The sequence below is a fragment of the Catharus ustulatus genome, chromosome 3 (assembly GCF_009819885.2).
Source record: "Catharus ustulatus isolate bCatUst1 chromosome 3, bCatUst1.pri.v2, whole genome shotgun sequence".
Lineage (NCBI taxonomy): Eukaryota > Metazoa > Chordata > Aves > Passeriformes > Turdidae > Catharus > Catharus ustulatus.
Window position 1 is genome coordinate 6,337,759 of NC_046223.1, and position 16,972 is coordinate 6,354,730.

General features: G+C 36.8%; 1 protein-coding gene across 5 annotated transcripts in view; it reads right to left on the minus strand.

The window, feature by feature from the left end:
- Positions 1 to 16,972, minus strand: part of MACROD2 (mono-ADP ribosylhydrolase 2) — an 881,430-nt gene that overhangs the window by 601,100 nt on the left and 263,358 nt on the right. For all 5 annotated transcript variants that reach the window (XM_033054610.2, XM_033054611.2, XM_033054609.2 and 2 more), the window contains one exon: positions 4,790 to 4,906. In XM_033054610.2, the coding sequence (XP_032910501.1) occupies positions 4,790 to 4,906 (117 nt within the window). The remainder of the gene's footprint in view (positions 1 to 4,789; positions 4,907 to 16,972) is intronic.

Here is a 16,972-nt window from a genome sequence, read left to right on the forward strand (position 1 = left end):
TAGTCTTCTCTAAGCAATCCTGTGTTGTCCACATATTGTTTACTTTTACACCTTTCTTTCCAATTTCCAGACATATTTTTAAATTCCCAGACTCACCTTTTACCAGAATAAATAGGGAGGTGGCAAACTAAACTACCATCAGAACCATACAGAGGAAAGCAACTCTTCAACCCTCCACATATCAGAAATTTAGAATCATTTGAAACAAAACTTATGTATTTTTTTATAAACAAGGTAATAAAAACAAGTAAACAAATTTCTTTGTGGAATCCTGGAAATCTGAAAAATATCCTTGAACATTATGCCTCATTCTTCCTGGGTCAGTTTTGTAGTGCAGTAGAGTTTTGGAGTTCCATTTCTGCATAAATCAACCTTTTAATTACAGCTCTGCAAACTCATTTCCAAGAAAATTAGGAGATATTTAAAAATCAGTACCATTACAGCCTTACTTTAAAATAATACCCTGCAAATATTCATCTTTTAAAGACTGGAAATTATGTCTACATAACAGAAGCCCACTTTTTAATCTCTACTTTTTAATCTCCACTTTTTAATCTGATTAAACAAATTTAAAAGCCAATTCCTCCTACTGTGTTTAATACTAGCACTTCTCCAAACTACTTATTTCACAGCAGGAACTGTCTCAGAGCACATTCACATTATTGCTCCAGGCTGATCTTGGACCAGAAGACTTGCTATATATGCTATTTACTCAGGGACAGTACTTAAAGTACTAAAAATGTCAAGCAAACAGAAAAAATTATTCTAAATATTATAGATTTATTATGAACATAAACCATTGTATTAGAAACTGTCTAGCAAGGTCTCTCTACCAAAAGTCCACATTTCAGATTTACTGATGGTTGGTTCTTTCCCATATTAGAGGTAGTAAGATTTTATTTTCCTAGGTTTAGGAGTTTTATTACCAGACATTTTTCAGAAGAAGAAAGAAATTGTTACTAGCCTTAGGAACAATAGAAAACAAAAGTTAGTTTGGGGGTCCTTTCCTGCCTAGGTCAGGGTACCACATACCTGTGCTGGTTTTCAATTTTAGGCCTGTTAAATACCAAGTAGAATGAAATTCTATTTTCTAATGTGTCCTGACAGGGTTCACTTTTTTACAGTGAACCTCTGCAAGCAGATAACAATCCACAAAGCTGTTATGGACCCCTCGTTCCAGTCATAAACACAATTTACATCCAGACCATTTTCTGCCAGTACAGCCAACTGAGACTATTAATCAAATGAGAAAGAAAACAAGCATTTGTAGAGCTTTAAACGGATACTGTTCATCTGTTATTTAAAGCATGTCAGCATCAGAGTGCTGCTCAATGTTTGAAGATCAGCTGTACAATATTTAGAATGAACTGTTCTTAAAAAGGAACAACAATATGAAGTACACAAGTTAAATAATTGATTATTGGTCTGGGACAACATTAAAGGAAACTATCTCAGAACAAAAGGCACTGCCTTTTTCAGCCCTCCAGAGCACTATGGAAAGAAACTTGGGTGCCTGCATAGGTGTTTGCTAAAAAACAACAATAGATGACATCAACCAAATTATGTATTCAGCAAATAACTTGGTTGGCATTTGGGGGGGCTTTGTGTAGGCTTTTGCAGCACAGGAGGCAGATGGTGATTACACTGATTTCTGTAAAACTGTACTGAATGTTACATTAACTGGTAATTAGAAAACTCTATTTGACTTCTATTTTCAAACAGAATACCTTTTGACATAAAAAAGTGCACATCTTAAAAAGTTCATGAAGAAATATCTCCAGGCAGTGGACATGTTAATCTTGGTCTGTTCATATTATTACAATACAGAGTGGAGGAAAATTATGAACTATTGTATATATTCTCTCCCTGAACATTTGCTGTTACTTGTGTATTTGACAAACTGATTTCTGACTCAGATGAACCAAGAACAAATCACAGAAAGCCAGCCTATATCCTACATCTTTGCATTTTTCAGTCAGATATTATTTTTCAATTTTCCACTATGAAGAAGTTATTTGTGAGACCTGTTCTTATTTAATCTAAGTAAATACCACAAAGTACTCAATAAAAATACAATAGATCATAAAGGAGATGGCCAGGGTAGTTTTTATTTACCAACTGCTGCCTACCTAACAAAGCATACCTTCCCTTCAGTGCCAAACTTAATCCCAGCTTCCTCCAAGTCATTTATAAAACAAAGTAATATGCTGCATGATTTTTGAAGACTAAACCTTTTTTAAGATGGAGTCCTTGCTGAAGCCCAAGTCCTGCATCACACAGCACACACAGGCTGCTGCATCCCAGAGCAGCTTTGCTGAATTCAGCAAACTGCTTCCAAGCAAAGCATTTCAGCATCAAGAACTTGAAATGGGAAAATCCCAGGGGCAGAAAACAGAATTGTAACATTTTAGAATTCTGTTAAATAACAAAATAAAACCCACCCAAACACAGCAATTCATCATGCTAAGAAATGCATTTTACTTTTATTGTAACTGCTTGTTGAACTACAGTCACAAGAAGAACAGAAACAACAGAATAAAGAGTTCACTAATCAAAAAAATGTTAATTGATTATTGTAGTTGTTTCTCCTATGCACAAACAGATCAATGAAAAGCAAACTGCTTATGAAAGTTGGAGGTTAGCAGTCAACCACAACCTTCAGCAAATTGCTGGCACACAACCTTGGGTCACAGCAGATCTGGATGGGAGAATCTGGACCTCCTATCTCAGAGCTGCTTTTCTCACAAAAGTCAAATGCAAAATAGTTCCCACTCTTAAACTGTCACACTATTAAGACAAAGTGACAGAGAGTGACAAAAGATATCCACTAGCTTTGTAGGTCTCTAAAATAAGAAACCAGTCTTGACTGTTTGATCAGGTTCAGACGAGTGGTTTAAAAGTACAATAATTTAATGAGTCTACAAACTAAAGTTTGTAGAGGTAAAAGTAAAAGAATACAAGATTTGGTGATAACACAAATACATTTAAAGGAAAAAACCTAAAAAATCAAGTGTTTTTAATTCTCAGCCTCTGCATGAAAATTTTATGTTTCCCTCCCTGTGCCTGTTGATGTTAAAAGTATCCTTTCCCCTTCTCATGTTGGTGCAACAAATACAAATAGACGTGGTTTTGATGCAATTTCAATTACTAAGAATACTGATTAAGAATATTGGCTTTTCCCCATGCCTGGTTACAGGCTTTATTTCAAACTTCAAGTGATAATGGATTTTCTAATTGTTTTGGTTATTATTCCCACACAAAGAAGTAAGATTTTCCTATAGCCTTCAAACAGGATCCCATTTTTCAAACTTAACTCAAGAAATCCCTTGAACTGCTGTAAGAGTTAAAGGGAGGTCACACCTCAGACATCAGCCTTCTTCTTTCTAACACACATCAGTTGCCTTGATAGTTTGTATTTCATTTCTATCACTAAAATACATGGGAGGAATTGTGTGCCTACGGAGGAGCAGCTTTTCTGTCCCTCCAGAGATACCTTTTGGTTAGAGGAAAAGAATTAAACATTAAATATCCCCACCAGAGTAAATTATGATGCGTCATCCAACAATCCTATTTATTTTATGGGAATCTGGTGAAGATTTGGGCCATATACACACCCAACCCAACTACCACATTGACTCTTCCTCAACAATTTCCCTGACCTCTAGTCAAACTAGCCTTTCATAAATGATCATTATCACGTGGTAAAAGTATGTATAAAATATAGCAAAGTTTTCCTGCACATGGAAATTACCACTGTCAAGGAAATAATTGGAAGCTCTCATCACAGAATGAGCAAAAAAATTGCTGGGAAAACAATTTTCATATCTACCTAAGACATTAGGGGCTACAGGAGCCTAGAGAGATACCTGCTACAGCAGCCAGCATTTGATTTTACATGACAATTAAGAGACATCTAAATATTTTTGAATGAGTCATGTTCCTGCTGCAGCCTCCATATCCCGCCCCCCCACCAAAAAAGGGGAGCTTGAATTCCAGTTATATGAGGATATGAAGTCTGCAATGCTTTCTTGGTATTTGTATCTTTGTGTCTTAATAAACTATTCTGTAAGATGTTAATTTGCAAAGATTTCCTGCTTTATATTCTCACATAATAGACTGGCTGACCAATGTGCTGTCAACATGTTAGTGTTTTCCAAGACAAGCTCAACATCTACACAACACAGTCAAATAACCATCTTCCTATTTGAAATAGGAGGGAAATTTCTGACAATTCCACTTTCAAAGTGCAAAAACTTTCCAGCACTGAGCTACACTGTCGAAAGCTAAAGTGTGACAGATGCCTTCACAGTAATTGCCAATCAGACACTATGTAGCAGCTGAAAACACAATGCATCACTTTGATCTCTGGGCCCTCAAAGTATTCACAATCAAGGAATCTGCATGAACAACATCAAATATGCAACATTTCCAAAAACTGTCTCCACGGAACTTAAATATGATAATGTATATTTTGTTCGTATTTCATAAAGCATTTCAAATCCTTTATTATGCATATGAAAGGATAGGTTTTAGCTTGCAAAAAATAAACATGAAAGATGCTTTGTATTTGAGAGCCATGTTAAGTTTCCATCGGATAACACAGGTGAAATAATCGTTTAGAGAAGCCCGAATTGCTTTGAGGGGAAGACATTACTACAGAACATGCTTAATTAAGTCCCACTGCTAATTTTGTAAAATGAATACCCTGTTGAATTAAGACTGGAGGGAAATGAACCGTGCACACCAGCAGCACATGCTGGAAATGAGAGCTGAGAAAGGCTTGACTTACATTTTGCAGGCAGGTCGTATCCACAGGTGATTTTGGCCTGCCCAGTCTCACAGCCGCTCAGGTTGCGACACTCAGCCACCAAGCAGGGCCCTGCAGCTCGGTGTATGCAGCCATCCACTACAAAACAAACCCAGATTTATTAAAAAAAACTTTTTATGTTGTCTTCTCACACAGTCATAAACATTTACTGCCCATTTTTATACCCACAGCCCACACCAACTGATCTGTAAGTTGATAGCTAAATATATACAATTCTTTCTTCTGACAGGATTAGTCAATGAGTTTTGTAAAAACTTAATGTTTAGCCAGCTTCTGCTAATTGAAAAGGAAACATCTAGAAAATGTGAAGTAGACTAAAAGATTCAGTATTAGAAAAGGATCATATTAAAGGCTCTAAGAAATTCTCACTACGAATTATGACAACAAATTTGATCCCCTTCTAAACGCCAAACTCTCTTTTACAATATACCTCTGATACTTCTACAATTGTGCAGGTCATTTAATGTCACCATGTTACTAATGCCTTATATAAAAATTCTAATAAATAATGCTTATTGATTTGAAATATAAAAAATACCTACTTTTGAGCTTTCAGAATTTTTTCTGTTTTTTTAAATATTTCATTATTCATGCAATATTTTGGAGTTAATTAAAAAATAATTACTAAAGGTTGCAATTGCAGCTAAGTATGCAAGAAAATTAGTAGAGTGCATAGATCTAATTACCCTCAGGAGCCAGCAAAAGAATAAAACAAGGCTGCTGGCACAGCAATTCTGCCCTCTCAACATGCAATCCAAGAAATCATTTACTGTAATTATAGCAAAAAGTTTGAGAAAAAGGATAGAAAATAATAAAGGAAGTAGTGTATGCATGAACATATTAACTAGAGTAAAGCCCTAATTCAGCAGCAGCTGTGGAGTTCAACTAAAAGAAATAATCTTCACATAAACTACAACAGCAACTCAGAAGGTAAAATAAGCTACGTAGAAAGGCTAAACAAATACTTATGGAGGTGAGAAAGGAAGAGTCTGTATGAACATTGTTGAAAATTTATTTCAGATTTTATTTCAGATTTAACGAGTTCAAAGTTAGAGCTGTGCCCTCCAGCATATTTGAAGTAATTAAACCAGAACAGGTTGGGAAAGCCAAGAGGGGGATGAGTTTTCAGGAGATTCACATCACCTGGCCACAGCAGGAGCTTTCCACAGGCTCACATTTGGGCAACCCATAGCACTCAGTGTTCCCACCAGCCATGCAGGGAGAGGGGAAACTCCCTCACCCTGAGATCAGCAGCCCTTCCTACCCTAAGGCCACAACTGGTTTTATAAGGTGCTGAGTATTTCCTGAAGTCATGCATCCCCAGGTGGGGAGACAGATAACATGTTTGAATGGATGAACTGTCTTCTTCCAAAGTGTTAGAAACCTGATGGTCCTTTCTGAGGAATTCTGTAGCAGAGTTCATGTTCAGGTGACACAGTAAAATTGGATAAGCAGTTCCTTGAAATACTCCATGCCCATCCTGGACATATTGTCACCAATTTTCAAAATGTTTTTTTGTAGTACTTTATATTACAAAACAAAAACTACAGAATCATGTGATACTGCACTTTCAATTAAATTTTCTAAAATTGTTTATTGAAAAGACCATGGATGCTAAGCCCCCAGCTGTAAGCACATTGCACATTCTCTGTCCCAAGACACCAAGGCTTCTTATTCTACCTCAGCTGAACTTTTGCTTTTAACTAGCTCAAAACCTCTGCTCAACAGACTCCAAGATGCTACTGCAAGAATAATATTTTGTAACATTGGGCAGAAGGAAGAATGTTTGAAATCTAAGATGCTACTGTAAGGATAATATTTTGCAATGTTGAGGGGAAGAAAGAATGTTTGAAATCTATCCTGTGCTCACAATATCCAATTTAATTGTTTTAAACTAATTACTAAATGCTTTTCCAAACCAAGCAGGGCAAGTAAATCTGTGTTCAAACCTCAAGTGTACTTTTATAAGCAGCACCACCACCACAATCTTTAGCAACCTTAGTATTTCCTGAGACACCAACATAAAAACAGCACAGATGCTTAAGTCCTTGCAAGGATTTTTTTGGTGGCTGAGGAATCATTTCCACCCCTGAGATCCTTCCTGTCCCCACCAGTTTGGCACTGTCCTTTGAGTAGTGTCTGTGCAAGGCTCAGCTGCTCTCTCAAGTGCACAAACCCACCTCTTCCTCCTCAAACTCCATTTACTTTAGCAACAAATCCAGCTCAGAGCCAAACACCAAGACCTGCAGAAGGAAATCATGGCCTCTGCCAGGGAAGTGGAAGCACAGGTTTGCCACTTCTAAATTTGCCACTTCTAAACCTGTGATGGATTAAAATACCAAATATCAGCATTCCATGTGTCAGAGCAGTTGTGATCACACAGGAGGTCCCAGCTCCTCATCCACAACCCCTCTCCTGTTAAAAGGGTGCTCTAAATACAAATCTATCTATGATTAAGATGGTCTATCAGTAGTTTCCTGGAGCTGATTCCACATGTCTGTGTCCAGCAAAGAAGCTCCAGAAGGATGAAAGAATAATTGAAAAAGATCGAATTCTTAACAGAGGAAAATCAATTCTATCACAACCAATCCTGACATATGACAAGGAAAATGGAAAACATCTGCCAGAAGGGAACAAGTAGACGTGCATACTTCCCTTATAAAGGTGGCACAAGAGAAAATGATTGAATACTCCAGACAGGCTTAGATGGAAAAGCAGAAATTAGCATTTGATATACTTCAGTGACTGATGGCATGGAAGAATGAAGGGGGGGGCAGGAAGAGGGAGAACACAACCAACAAAATCAAAACTCAAACACCAAACCACCCAAAACTTTCATAATAACCTCTTTTTCCTACCATACTTTAACATAAATACATGAATAGAGATGACTGCTGGTCTATGCATGCATTTTTTATTTTATAACTAAATAACCCATCCTAGAAATAGTCTAATAGTCTATGTTTCCAATAATATATACACTTTAGAACTTAAGTTTGAAAATTATTAAAGTAAATCCCAAGCACTGAAATATATGGCCAAACATGAGCACTCTGCATAATATAAAGTAAAATAATTGCAAAAGTAGAGTCCATTAACAAATCTAAATGTGATTCTTCAGCCTCTGCCAAAACATGTCTTAGCCACATTAATTAAGGGGAAAAAAAACAGGGAACAGGCATGTACAAAATATTTCCATGAGATATTCTGTTTTCTGGAAGTGTGCACCAACTTGTAATGTCAGTATACAGAGAGGCAAGTACTATTAACAGGGAAATAGTGGAAATTATAGATAATGACAACAACCTCTGGAAGGAAAAATGATGGTCAAAGATATTTTGGTTTTTTATTGTCTGTAGTAATGAGGAAGAAATGTACATGCTAATAATGGCATGCTACCAAATTAATAGGAAAGTGAAGAACCCTTGATACATTGATTTCAGATATTTCATCTGTATTTTCAATTTTCAGTTTGCTATATAGATGCTCATCTGCATTATTCCAAACAGATCTGGGAAACTTCAGACCATATCCCATTGTTCATTGTGCAACTGGCTGAAAAACCCCGTCCAACCTGGTTTGACATCACATGACAGTGATAAGGAATTGTGCTTTATCACTGCTTTCTACAACCACTAAAAAATGATTTCACTTCAAAGCCCTCACTCTGCCTCACTTCACAGTGTGCCTCTTCCTCTTTTCCTGCCTTCCTGTCCAGGTTTATGGAAATCTCATGGATATGGTTTGGGTCATTTTCATACACAAGTGACCTGTGTGATTTAAAATCCATAGGAAAGATGTGGGAAAACCCCACAGACAGAACTGTCAATCATAACTCAAAAGAAATCCCATCTCTGATCTGCATGCTGATCAATTGACAACACTTGAAGGTACTAAAGAGAAGCTTCTAACCATCCTTATTGGTACTGCGCTTCTTGAAATGGGCGTCAGGCTTTCAAACCAAGCTACTTTGAAGGACTTTTGAGCACAGAACCCTGCCCAGGGCCACCAGTGAGGCAGCAAACACCCATTGGATGGTGGAACAACACCCTCATCTCTTCTGCCTCCCATCCCGACAAACTGGCACTCCACAGTCTGAGGTCCCATAACTGCTCTGAAATAGCACACAACATTTTGGGTTTTGAACGACTGCACAGACTTAACACAGGTCAACCTGTCTTTTGAAAAGTGATCCTGTTACCCAGTGCCTTCATGTGTGGAGAGCCCAGAAAAACTAAGTTTCTGTGTTTATTGTTTCACCACACTTGGGTAGACAAGCACATGGAAGGGGCTTCTCAATTCTGAAGACCTACAAACATGAACTATATTTTGAGGGTTGAAAAATGGCTCAAGAAACTTCAGATTTAATTCCTCTCTATAGTTCAAGTTGTTCATGCTTGTGTAAAGCTATTAAAAGTAGTACTCTAATTTTTTTTTTTTTTCATGAAAAATAATAGCTATTTCATTGCAGGCTTCCATAAGTTTCAGGAGCCACTAGGGACAGCACTTTGTTCTCCCAACAATATACCAGAAGCCATTAATGAAGAAAAACTGTTTTCAAAGCTCTGCAGTCAATGGCATTGGTTGCACAAAGAAGTCAGCTGAAAATAATTGCTTAAAATACATGAAAAAAGACAGGTATCAATAACAAAATCCTACACAAAAGGACAGTGTTTAACAAAAGTGTAGTCTTTGACACTATCTTTTTCCCTGTGCACTAAAAGACGCTAGCAGGTGAAATCCTTTCTAAATAATTTATTGGAAAACAATTGTGTTTGTGCACCAGAATTGAAGGGTTAAAGTTACATAGTAAAAAACCGGCTTATTTGCTAGTATACAATATAGAACAAACCTATTTCTTACAGAAAATCTCTTAAAATTGCAAATGAAGTAAAAGCACAGGAAACACAGAATTAAAGGTATCATGGGATGCTGTTTAAAAAAAAAAAATAACCTCAGCAAAACTAGCCTTGCAGTGCAGATGGTAATAAAAAAGGGTAAGGTAATCTAACACCACAGCAAAATATACAAACTCCTTCAGGAATAATAAGGCCCAAATTTCTTTTGTGACCTTGTGTGCAAGGCTGAATAAAGTGAAGCTATGGTGTAAACAACATATGCAGATTTATTATGTTACATTTCAAGAATCTATATAGCCTTTCTTCCATAGTAATTCCTGTTCTCTGGTGCTTTTCCAGATTTTCATTTCTTGTTTTGAGGAGGAAATTCATGAGGTTTGCTTATTTAAGAAAGTCACCTGTGCTTGATATATCTCTGAAGTGATGCTGCTCTTCCACATAGCTAATGCCAGGAGTGCACAAAAGCAGGAACATGTCATTGCATTAGATACACTGCTGGGGACTGAATAGGAAACTGCTTTGTGCTTCCCTTTTTGTGGACCTTCCAAAAATGCCTATTGCAAGGGTGTGTGTGGCAACCAGAAGGAAGGCAAACAAAAACAAACAACACTAAAAAACACCAACTTTCCAAAAATCCACCACTGAACCCTACGTAATAATCAAAGAACCAACTCACATTGGAACCCAGCCTCATTCTGCTGAACTGGTAAAGTAACTCTGCAAAGTTCATTTCAGTCAACTGCTGCCAAAATTGCAACTGCACCTCTGAGACCAATGTCAAGAGGAAATAAATTCTGCCCATCAAGAGACAACAGGTGCTGGTCTATTGAACAAAGGTGGGGATCTTAAAAAGATTATAACACAGGTGCCAGTCCACTGCCATGAACAGCAATTTTTATTACTGAGATGGACTCTGTCATTGGGAAGTTTAATGAACTGAAGATTTTTAATCAATGCACAGGTTTATAGGCCTCCAACATGATTAATTTTAAAAACTTAGCAATTATACTATATTTCCTGGCCAAAATCTCAGCATTTAAAAGCATGATCTTAAACTTTATCCTTAAAATTCTCTGTTTTAAATACAGAAAGCACAGATGAACCATTTAGTTTGAGATGGCTAATTCCCTGAATTTGGTTCACATATCATCACAATCCACATTCATGTTACTTAAATATTCTTACTTTCAGAAACTGTTAAGTGCATACACCTTATTTAAGACCAAAATGAGACCTAAAAGTCTTGATGCTTAAACTACTGAATACCTAATGAGTCAATCTACATTCTCTGTGCAGGGCCTTCTTTTCTTAAGAATCAAAATTCTGAGGCTGCACAAGGGGCGTTCCAGCAGCTAGGATTACAACTGGGGATCCTCCCAGCTTCAACCAACCAAGCCGCAAGAGCAAGTTTAACAAAAAGTAATAATAAAGTATAATAAACCATTATTCCAGTAGATACTGCAAGGAACAAAACTACTCATAACAATGGCAGGTGTAAACCTTAATGTTAAGTCAGACATGGGAAACTTGTATTTTAGAGTATTGTTGAGCTAAAATCCTATAAATTTAGCATTACAAGCCACCAGTAATTGTCTGCCACAGTGAAAAGTACTGAGAATTAAATTTTAAAACCTACTGGTTGTTTCAAGAGAAGGTTGACCTTATCTGGATGCAGTTCACAGTCAAGCATAGCAAAAGCAGCTGAAACATCCAACATAATCAATGTCCTTGCCATAAATTGGCAAAAAGTCCATATGAATAAAGAAATCAACAACAATTCAAAATAAAGCTCCCTTACCCACGGATCTGTTAAATTTTAAGTGCCCTACATTTATTGTACACAGCCAATTATTCCTACTTTGACAAAAAACACCAACGGGAAACTCACAAATTTGGGCAGATATTTTATTTCAGTTAAATATCTCAGGATACCAGAAACTCATACTAAAAATAAACAAAGAGCCAAGTCAAAGTTGTCCTGTCATGGTAACAATGATGACTGGCAAATTCCTTCCATAAACAGCTAAACAATGAAGAAAGTGTTGGTTTTATCTCACACCTCTGACATCATCTTTCTTAGTTTTTGAGTGCTCTGCTCCAATTTTGTAGATGAGAACTATAATGTCAATAAGATTCACACTTTTGTCAGCCCACTCAGGCAGCATAAGGGCTCAGAAAAACACAGGGCTGATAAACCTGTCTGAATGTCACACTTTTGGCAAGAAAAAAAAAAGTAGGAAAGGTTCCAATAGTGGTTTTCCAGTTTTTCCCAGTCCAAACTGGTGACATTAAGGCATGTGTGAAGGAGCCATTCACTTCCTTTTAATTGTGTTACTGTTGAGACACCTGACATGCCACACTCTTTTCCAGATGGAAAGCAGCAAGTGCAAAAGCTAAGCCTAAATACCTCCCAGCAGCAAGTGCAAAAACTGCTTGTTGTTGTTTACCAAGGAGAGAAGTGATAAGTCTGGAGAAATTCAACCCACTCTGTGTTATTAAACCAAGTTCAGCTTACACTCCTCCCAACTTGCTCCCCCCCAGCCTCCCAAAGAATGTGCAAGTTGTTTAAGGTGGTATCACCCTGAAGAAATGGGTCTGGCCATTCTAAAATCCTTTCCTCAGCCCCCTGGGTAGCCACAGTACTTTGTTTCCAGCTGGACACTGCACAGATTGGAAAGACAACAAAGGTGTATCTACATTTAATTGCTAAGATGCCTACTTTGTCCTGGATTTTCATTCATGTTACTGTACTATTATTACAGGACTGTCATTCTTTAGTAAATATTCATATTATTGCCTTCAAAATCTCCCTGAAACCCTCTTCGCCATGATGGTTATTAAGCTATTGAAGACATTGGGCTGCTACTGTCATACCAAGCTGTGTCTGGTGTGTTGAACTGTGGATTCTTTTTTTCCTCCTGCACTGTTCAGACAAGTTAAGTTAAACTTGGAGAAAGGCTAAAGGAACAAGTATCTGATGGTAAGATAAAAGCATGTCTTATAGAGCAATGAAAATCAGGATTAATTATTTAAAAGCTATTTACTGATGTTCTGATGTTGCAATAAAGAAAATAGAAATTGAAAAATTTGTATGATTTGCTGTCCATCTGTATCAGTAACCTATGCCACTTGATGGCCAAAGAAAATGCTTAAAGGAAGAGGGCAAGATCACAGAAATAAATTACCAGGGCCTCCATATCACTAGAAAATCACAAACTTGAGAAAGATATATTTTCTGTATGACTATGGCCTTGCTTTCTATCTTGTGGTTTTAGTATTTTGGTTTGGGTTGGTGTTTTTTTTGTTTTGTTTTGGGCTACGTTTGGTTTTTTGGGGATTTTTTTTAGCATTTTGTAAGTCTTCGGTGCAATACACACAAGTAAATTAATGCCATGGGTTATTCTGAGTAAAGGCATATTGCTAACCTAGAAAACAGAATTAAAATAGAAAAGCTTTCTATAATCCTTAAGGAAGTTTTTTGTTTGGGGGCTTTTTCCCCCTCATTTACAACACATACAGCCAAGTGCTTCTCTGATGTTTGATGTCTATTTTTCTTTGGATTTTTTTGTAATACATCTTTTTCTTCTCTGTACAATTCAGCATTTTAGAGCTCAGCACAAAAAGACAGGAGATTGCAATAGTGTGCTCCACTACTTACATATTTTTTGAAAATACTAAGTGCACAGGCTGGTCAAAGCAGATGAATTGTATTAAGCCAGAATAGGTATTTGCATATTTGGAGTACAGTTATTAAGCAGTCATCGTGCAGTGATTATACAAATTTATTCACTACAATCAGCCCACAGTTGACAGGCACAGGTCAAGGATTTAGACGGAGAAGGCTATCAAGTAATAATTGTAAAATGACTGTGTAAAAGGAAGCCCTGCAACAGTGATGCATACTCACAGCCCAAAAGGCTTTTGGCATGTCATTCCAGAGAATTTTAAAGGTATAGTGAAAACTTTTTAAAAAAACGGAAGTATAATGTTAACCACTCTTTCCCCACAAAAATGCAAGGGAAGATGATAAAAGTCTTTCTCGGCAGAGAACGTGGAAGGAAGACATTCTCACATAGGTCTTTGTGGATTCAAAGCCTCAGGGTTTCCATAAGGAAATATGACTTCTAATTAAATATAACTAATCCAGACATGGGAGAAGGTGATTTTTCTCTTTAGCCATAGGGTGCACCAAGCACCAAAACACTATATATCACTGCTGGAATGAAAGAATACATTAAAGCTTCTCAGAAAGCCAGGGAGAAGACAGTGAGCCAGAGCCAGACAAAGGGGGTATATGGTGCAAGGTGAATAGCTTCACTTCTGAAAAATCTTTCAAAAGAAAGGTGGGCAGATCTCCCAACAAGAAGCTTTCATGATTTACAACTTCAAATATTACATCCTAGACAATTTCTTTAAGCAATTTTTAATTGTTTTTAAGAGCCATCTCTTCCCCTCTAACCAATACAGGCTTAGTTGGACCATTCAAGGAATCCTCCTGGAGGTTTCCATGATGTCCCAACTGCGAGAGAGAGGGTGAAGAAAGTACCAGAGGAAAGGTCAGTCCCAGGAGCAAAGTACATTCAGTGCTGGGCATACTTCAAAGGGGACTTAAAAAAAACCACGAGGATGGTAGGAACTCTAAATTAGGGCAGCAGCTGGAATGTACAAAGGAGGAAGACTGAGCACCAACAAAGGAGATACTCTGGCTCGCAGCAAAGCTTTACAGGCTCTAGGAAAACTCTAAGTTGTTTACTGAGGAGCAGCTGGTTTTCTTATTTCCTGCACCATTTTCACTTTTGCTAATTTACTTTTATTGTGAACCACTGAAGGGAGAAAACTTGGTTGAGATACTTCTCAGTTTGCAACCACAGAAATATCCTCTCAATTTGGAGTGCTGTTTCAAACCAGATTCATTAGCAGTATTAATTATACCAAAAATTGCTTTGCAATAGGTAAATCCAATTGAACACATTAGAATGTATTCTAATGTAATAAATACATGGGAAGAGAAAGGTAAACACTAGATTAACCAGAAAATTATGTATGAATAAGGTTCTTTCAGACAGCATTTTAACACAGGCCTGACAAGTAATTACCCGTAAAAACAAATATTCTCAAATATTCTTTTCTTTTGTTGAGAAGCTGTGACAAATCACATCGTGATCGTGCAACACGATCAAGAAAAAGCTTACTTACTAGATCTTGCCAAAGATAACTTAGAAGATCTAGGACACAATCAACATTTAGCAATGCTGAAATATCAACTTGTTCAGCCACATGCAAAAGAATAACATACACTAAATACAACTTCCCCAATAAAACCAGATAGAGACTCACACTGCAAATCAAATGCAGAAGAGAAATTATTTACTCACACTGTGTCAGATTGCATTGCAGGAAGTGACAAATCTATAAAAATAGTAGATTTATATCTCGATCTGTAAAAAACTACAACCTTCAAACAAAATTAACTGTATATGCAGTATGGGGGCAAGCTGCCACCATCAGATCATGCCTTCCTTTTCAACTGCTGGACAGATTGGGTCTGACAGCAAAGTTCTGTTTCCAAGGTTAATGGAAAAGCCTTCTACTAACTTAGGATCATCAGATATTTTCAAAATTATCTAGCGGAAATTAGTGGAAATTAGAATAATCATGAATAAAAAGAAAAGGAATCAAAACCCTTGAATGTTTGCTTAGTTATTTATTTATTTAATGATAGAAATGAAAATAAGATAAATGGCAAAGCTTGAGATAACATGCCTTCCACATTGCCCACTGTACTTGGGGGTTGTCTGCAGTGCAATCACTCTGGACAGAAATAATATAAAAAACCTGAGAAGGGCACAGAGCCTGATAACAGCAAGCAACCTTTAGAGTTAAATGCAAGGCTGATTCCAAAAGTTGCATGCAGAGATTCTCTGAGCTGTTCCCTCCACAGGACCACACCACAAGAGTTTTTTTAAATCAAGTCCCACACAAGCTTTTTTAACCTACAAAAAAGGTAAACCTGTAATTAATGAACTTATTACTTATCTGAGCTGGCTGCAACCCTCCTTATGCTCTGTGAGTTGTGGGAAGGGAAATTAAAGTACTAAGCACCGCCTAAATTTACAATCTAATAGTTTTCAAGTAAGAAACAAGACATCCCACGCAGATGGCTATATTTACCAGTTTGGTAATTCCCTCCCAAATAACTTTATGTTTGTCCTAAAACACCATTAAAGCATAGATAAGGAACAGAAGAACTAAAGAGCTGGTTAATCTGTGTAGCATCATTATGTATTATTTAGTTTAATATCTTCTTGTAGTAAATACAAAATCATTATGTGCCATTTTCTTCAAGAGAACATTGTAGTAAATTTGGTGTTGCAACAGAACCATTAAAGTATAATAGTGTACACATAAAAATTCTACTGATTAGCAAACAAAAATATGTAATTATAGCCACAGTGTGGGACTCAGTTGGCTGGTGTTTTATTGCATACTGTTCCGTAAGACTACTTTGCTGCCAAAAATAATGAGAAAAATACTGAGTTGCTCGTTCCAGTTGTACTAGAGGTTTTTGTCTTGATTTTATTGACATTTATAAAGTGATCATCACATGTAACAAACAAGTCACATTGCCAACACTGTGAGCTGCAGTCTGCAGTGATTAACAAGTAAACAGCATCAATTCCATAGTAACGTTTTATGGATATGGATCAATATTAACTGATTTTTTTAAAGAGGTAATTCTGAATAACACTTGGGCCAAAGCATCTCAAGTGTTCTGCAGTTTGAGCAATATTAACTAAATAATACAAGAGCACTGAGACATGGCTTTAAAATTAAAAAGCAGCTCAACATTAGCCCATAAAAACTGCAGTAAACATGTTCAAGTGTGCATCTTTCCAATATATAAAAATACAGTTTTAAAAGAAAATATGTAGCATCATGAGTAGAAAGACTGAGCAATATATATCCTGTGATATTTGGTATTATACTTAGGCCTCCAGATTTATTTTTCAGCTTTCAATAAACAAAGGAGAGGGAATGATATCTATTTGTAGCATTGTACAAAAGAGATGGTGCCAGTTTAAAAAGCTTGCAGAGAAATCAAAATCACAAAGAGTTCATCTTTCTGAAAAGTTACATTGGAATGTTTACATCAGAGGCATTAAACCATAGGTAGTTTATGTCTAAACTGTAGCCTGATATCTTTAGAAAGCAGCAACCACTCCAACATGACAAAGGGAGAGGACAGGTAACACTGAAGATACCGAAGTTCCAAAGACTGTATCCA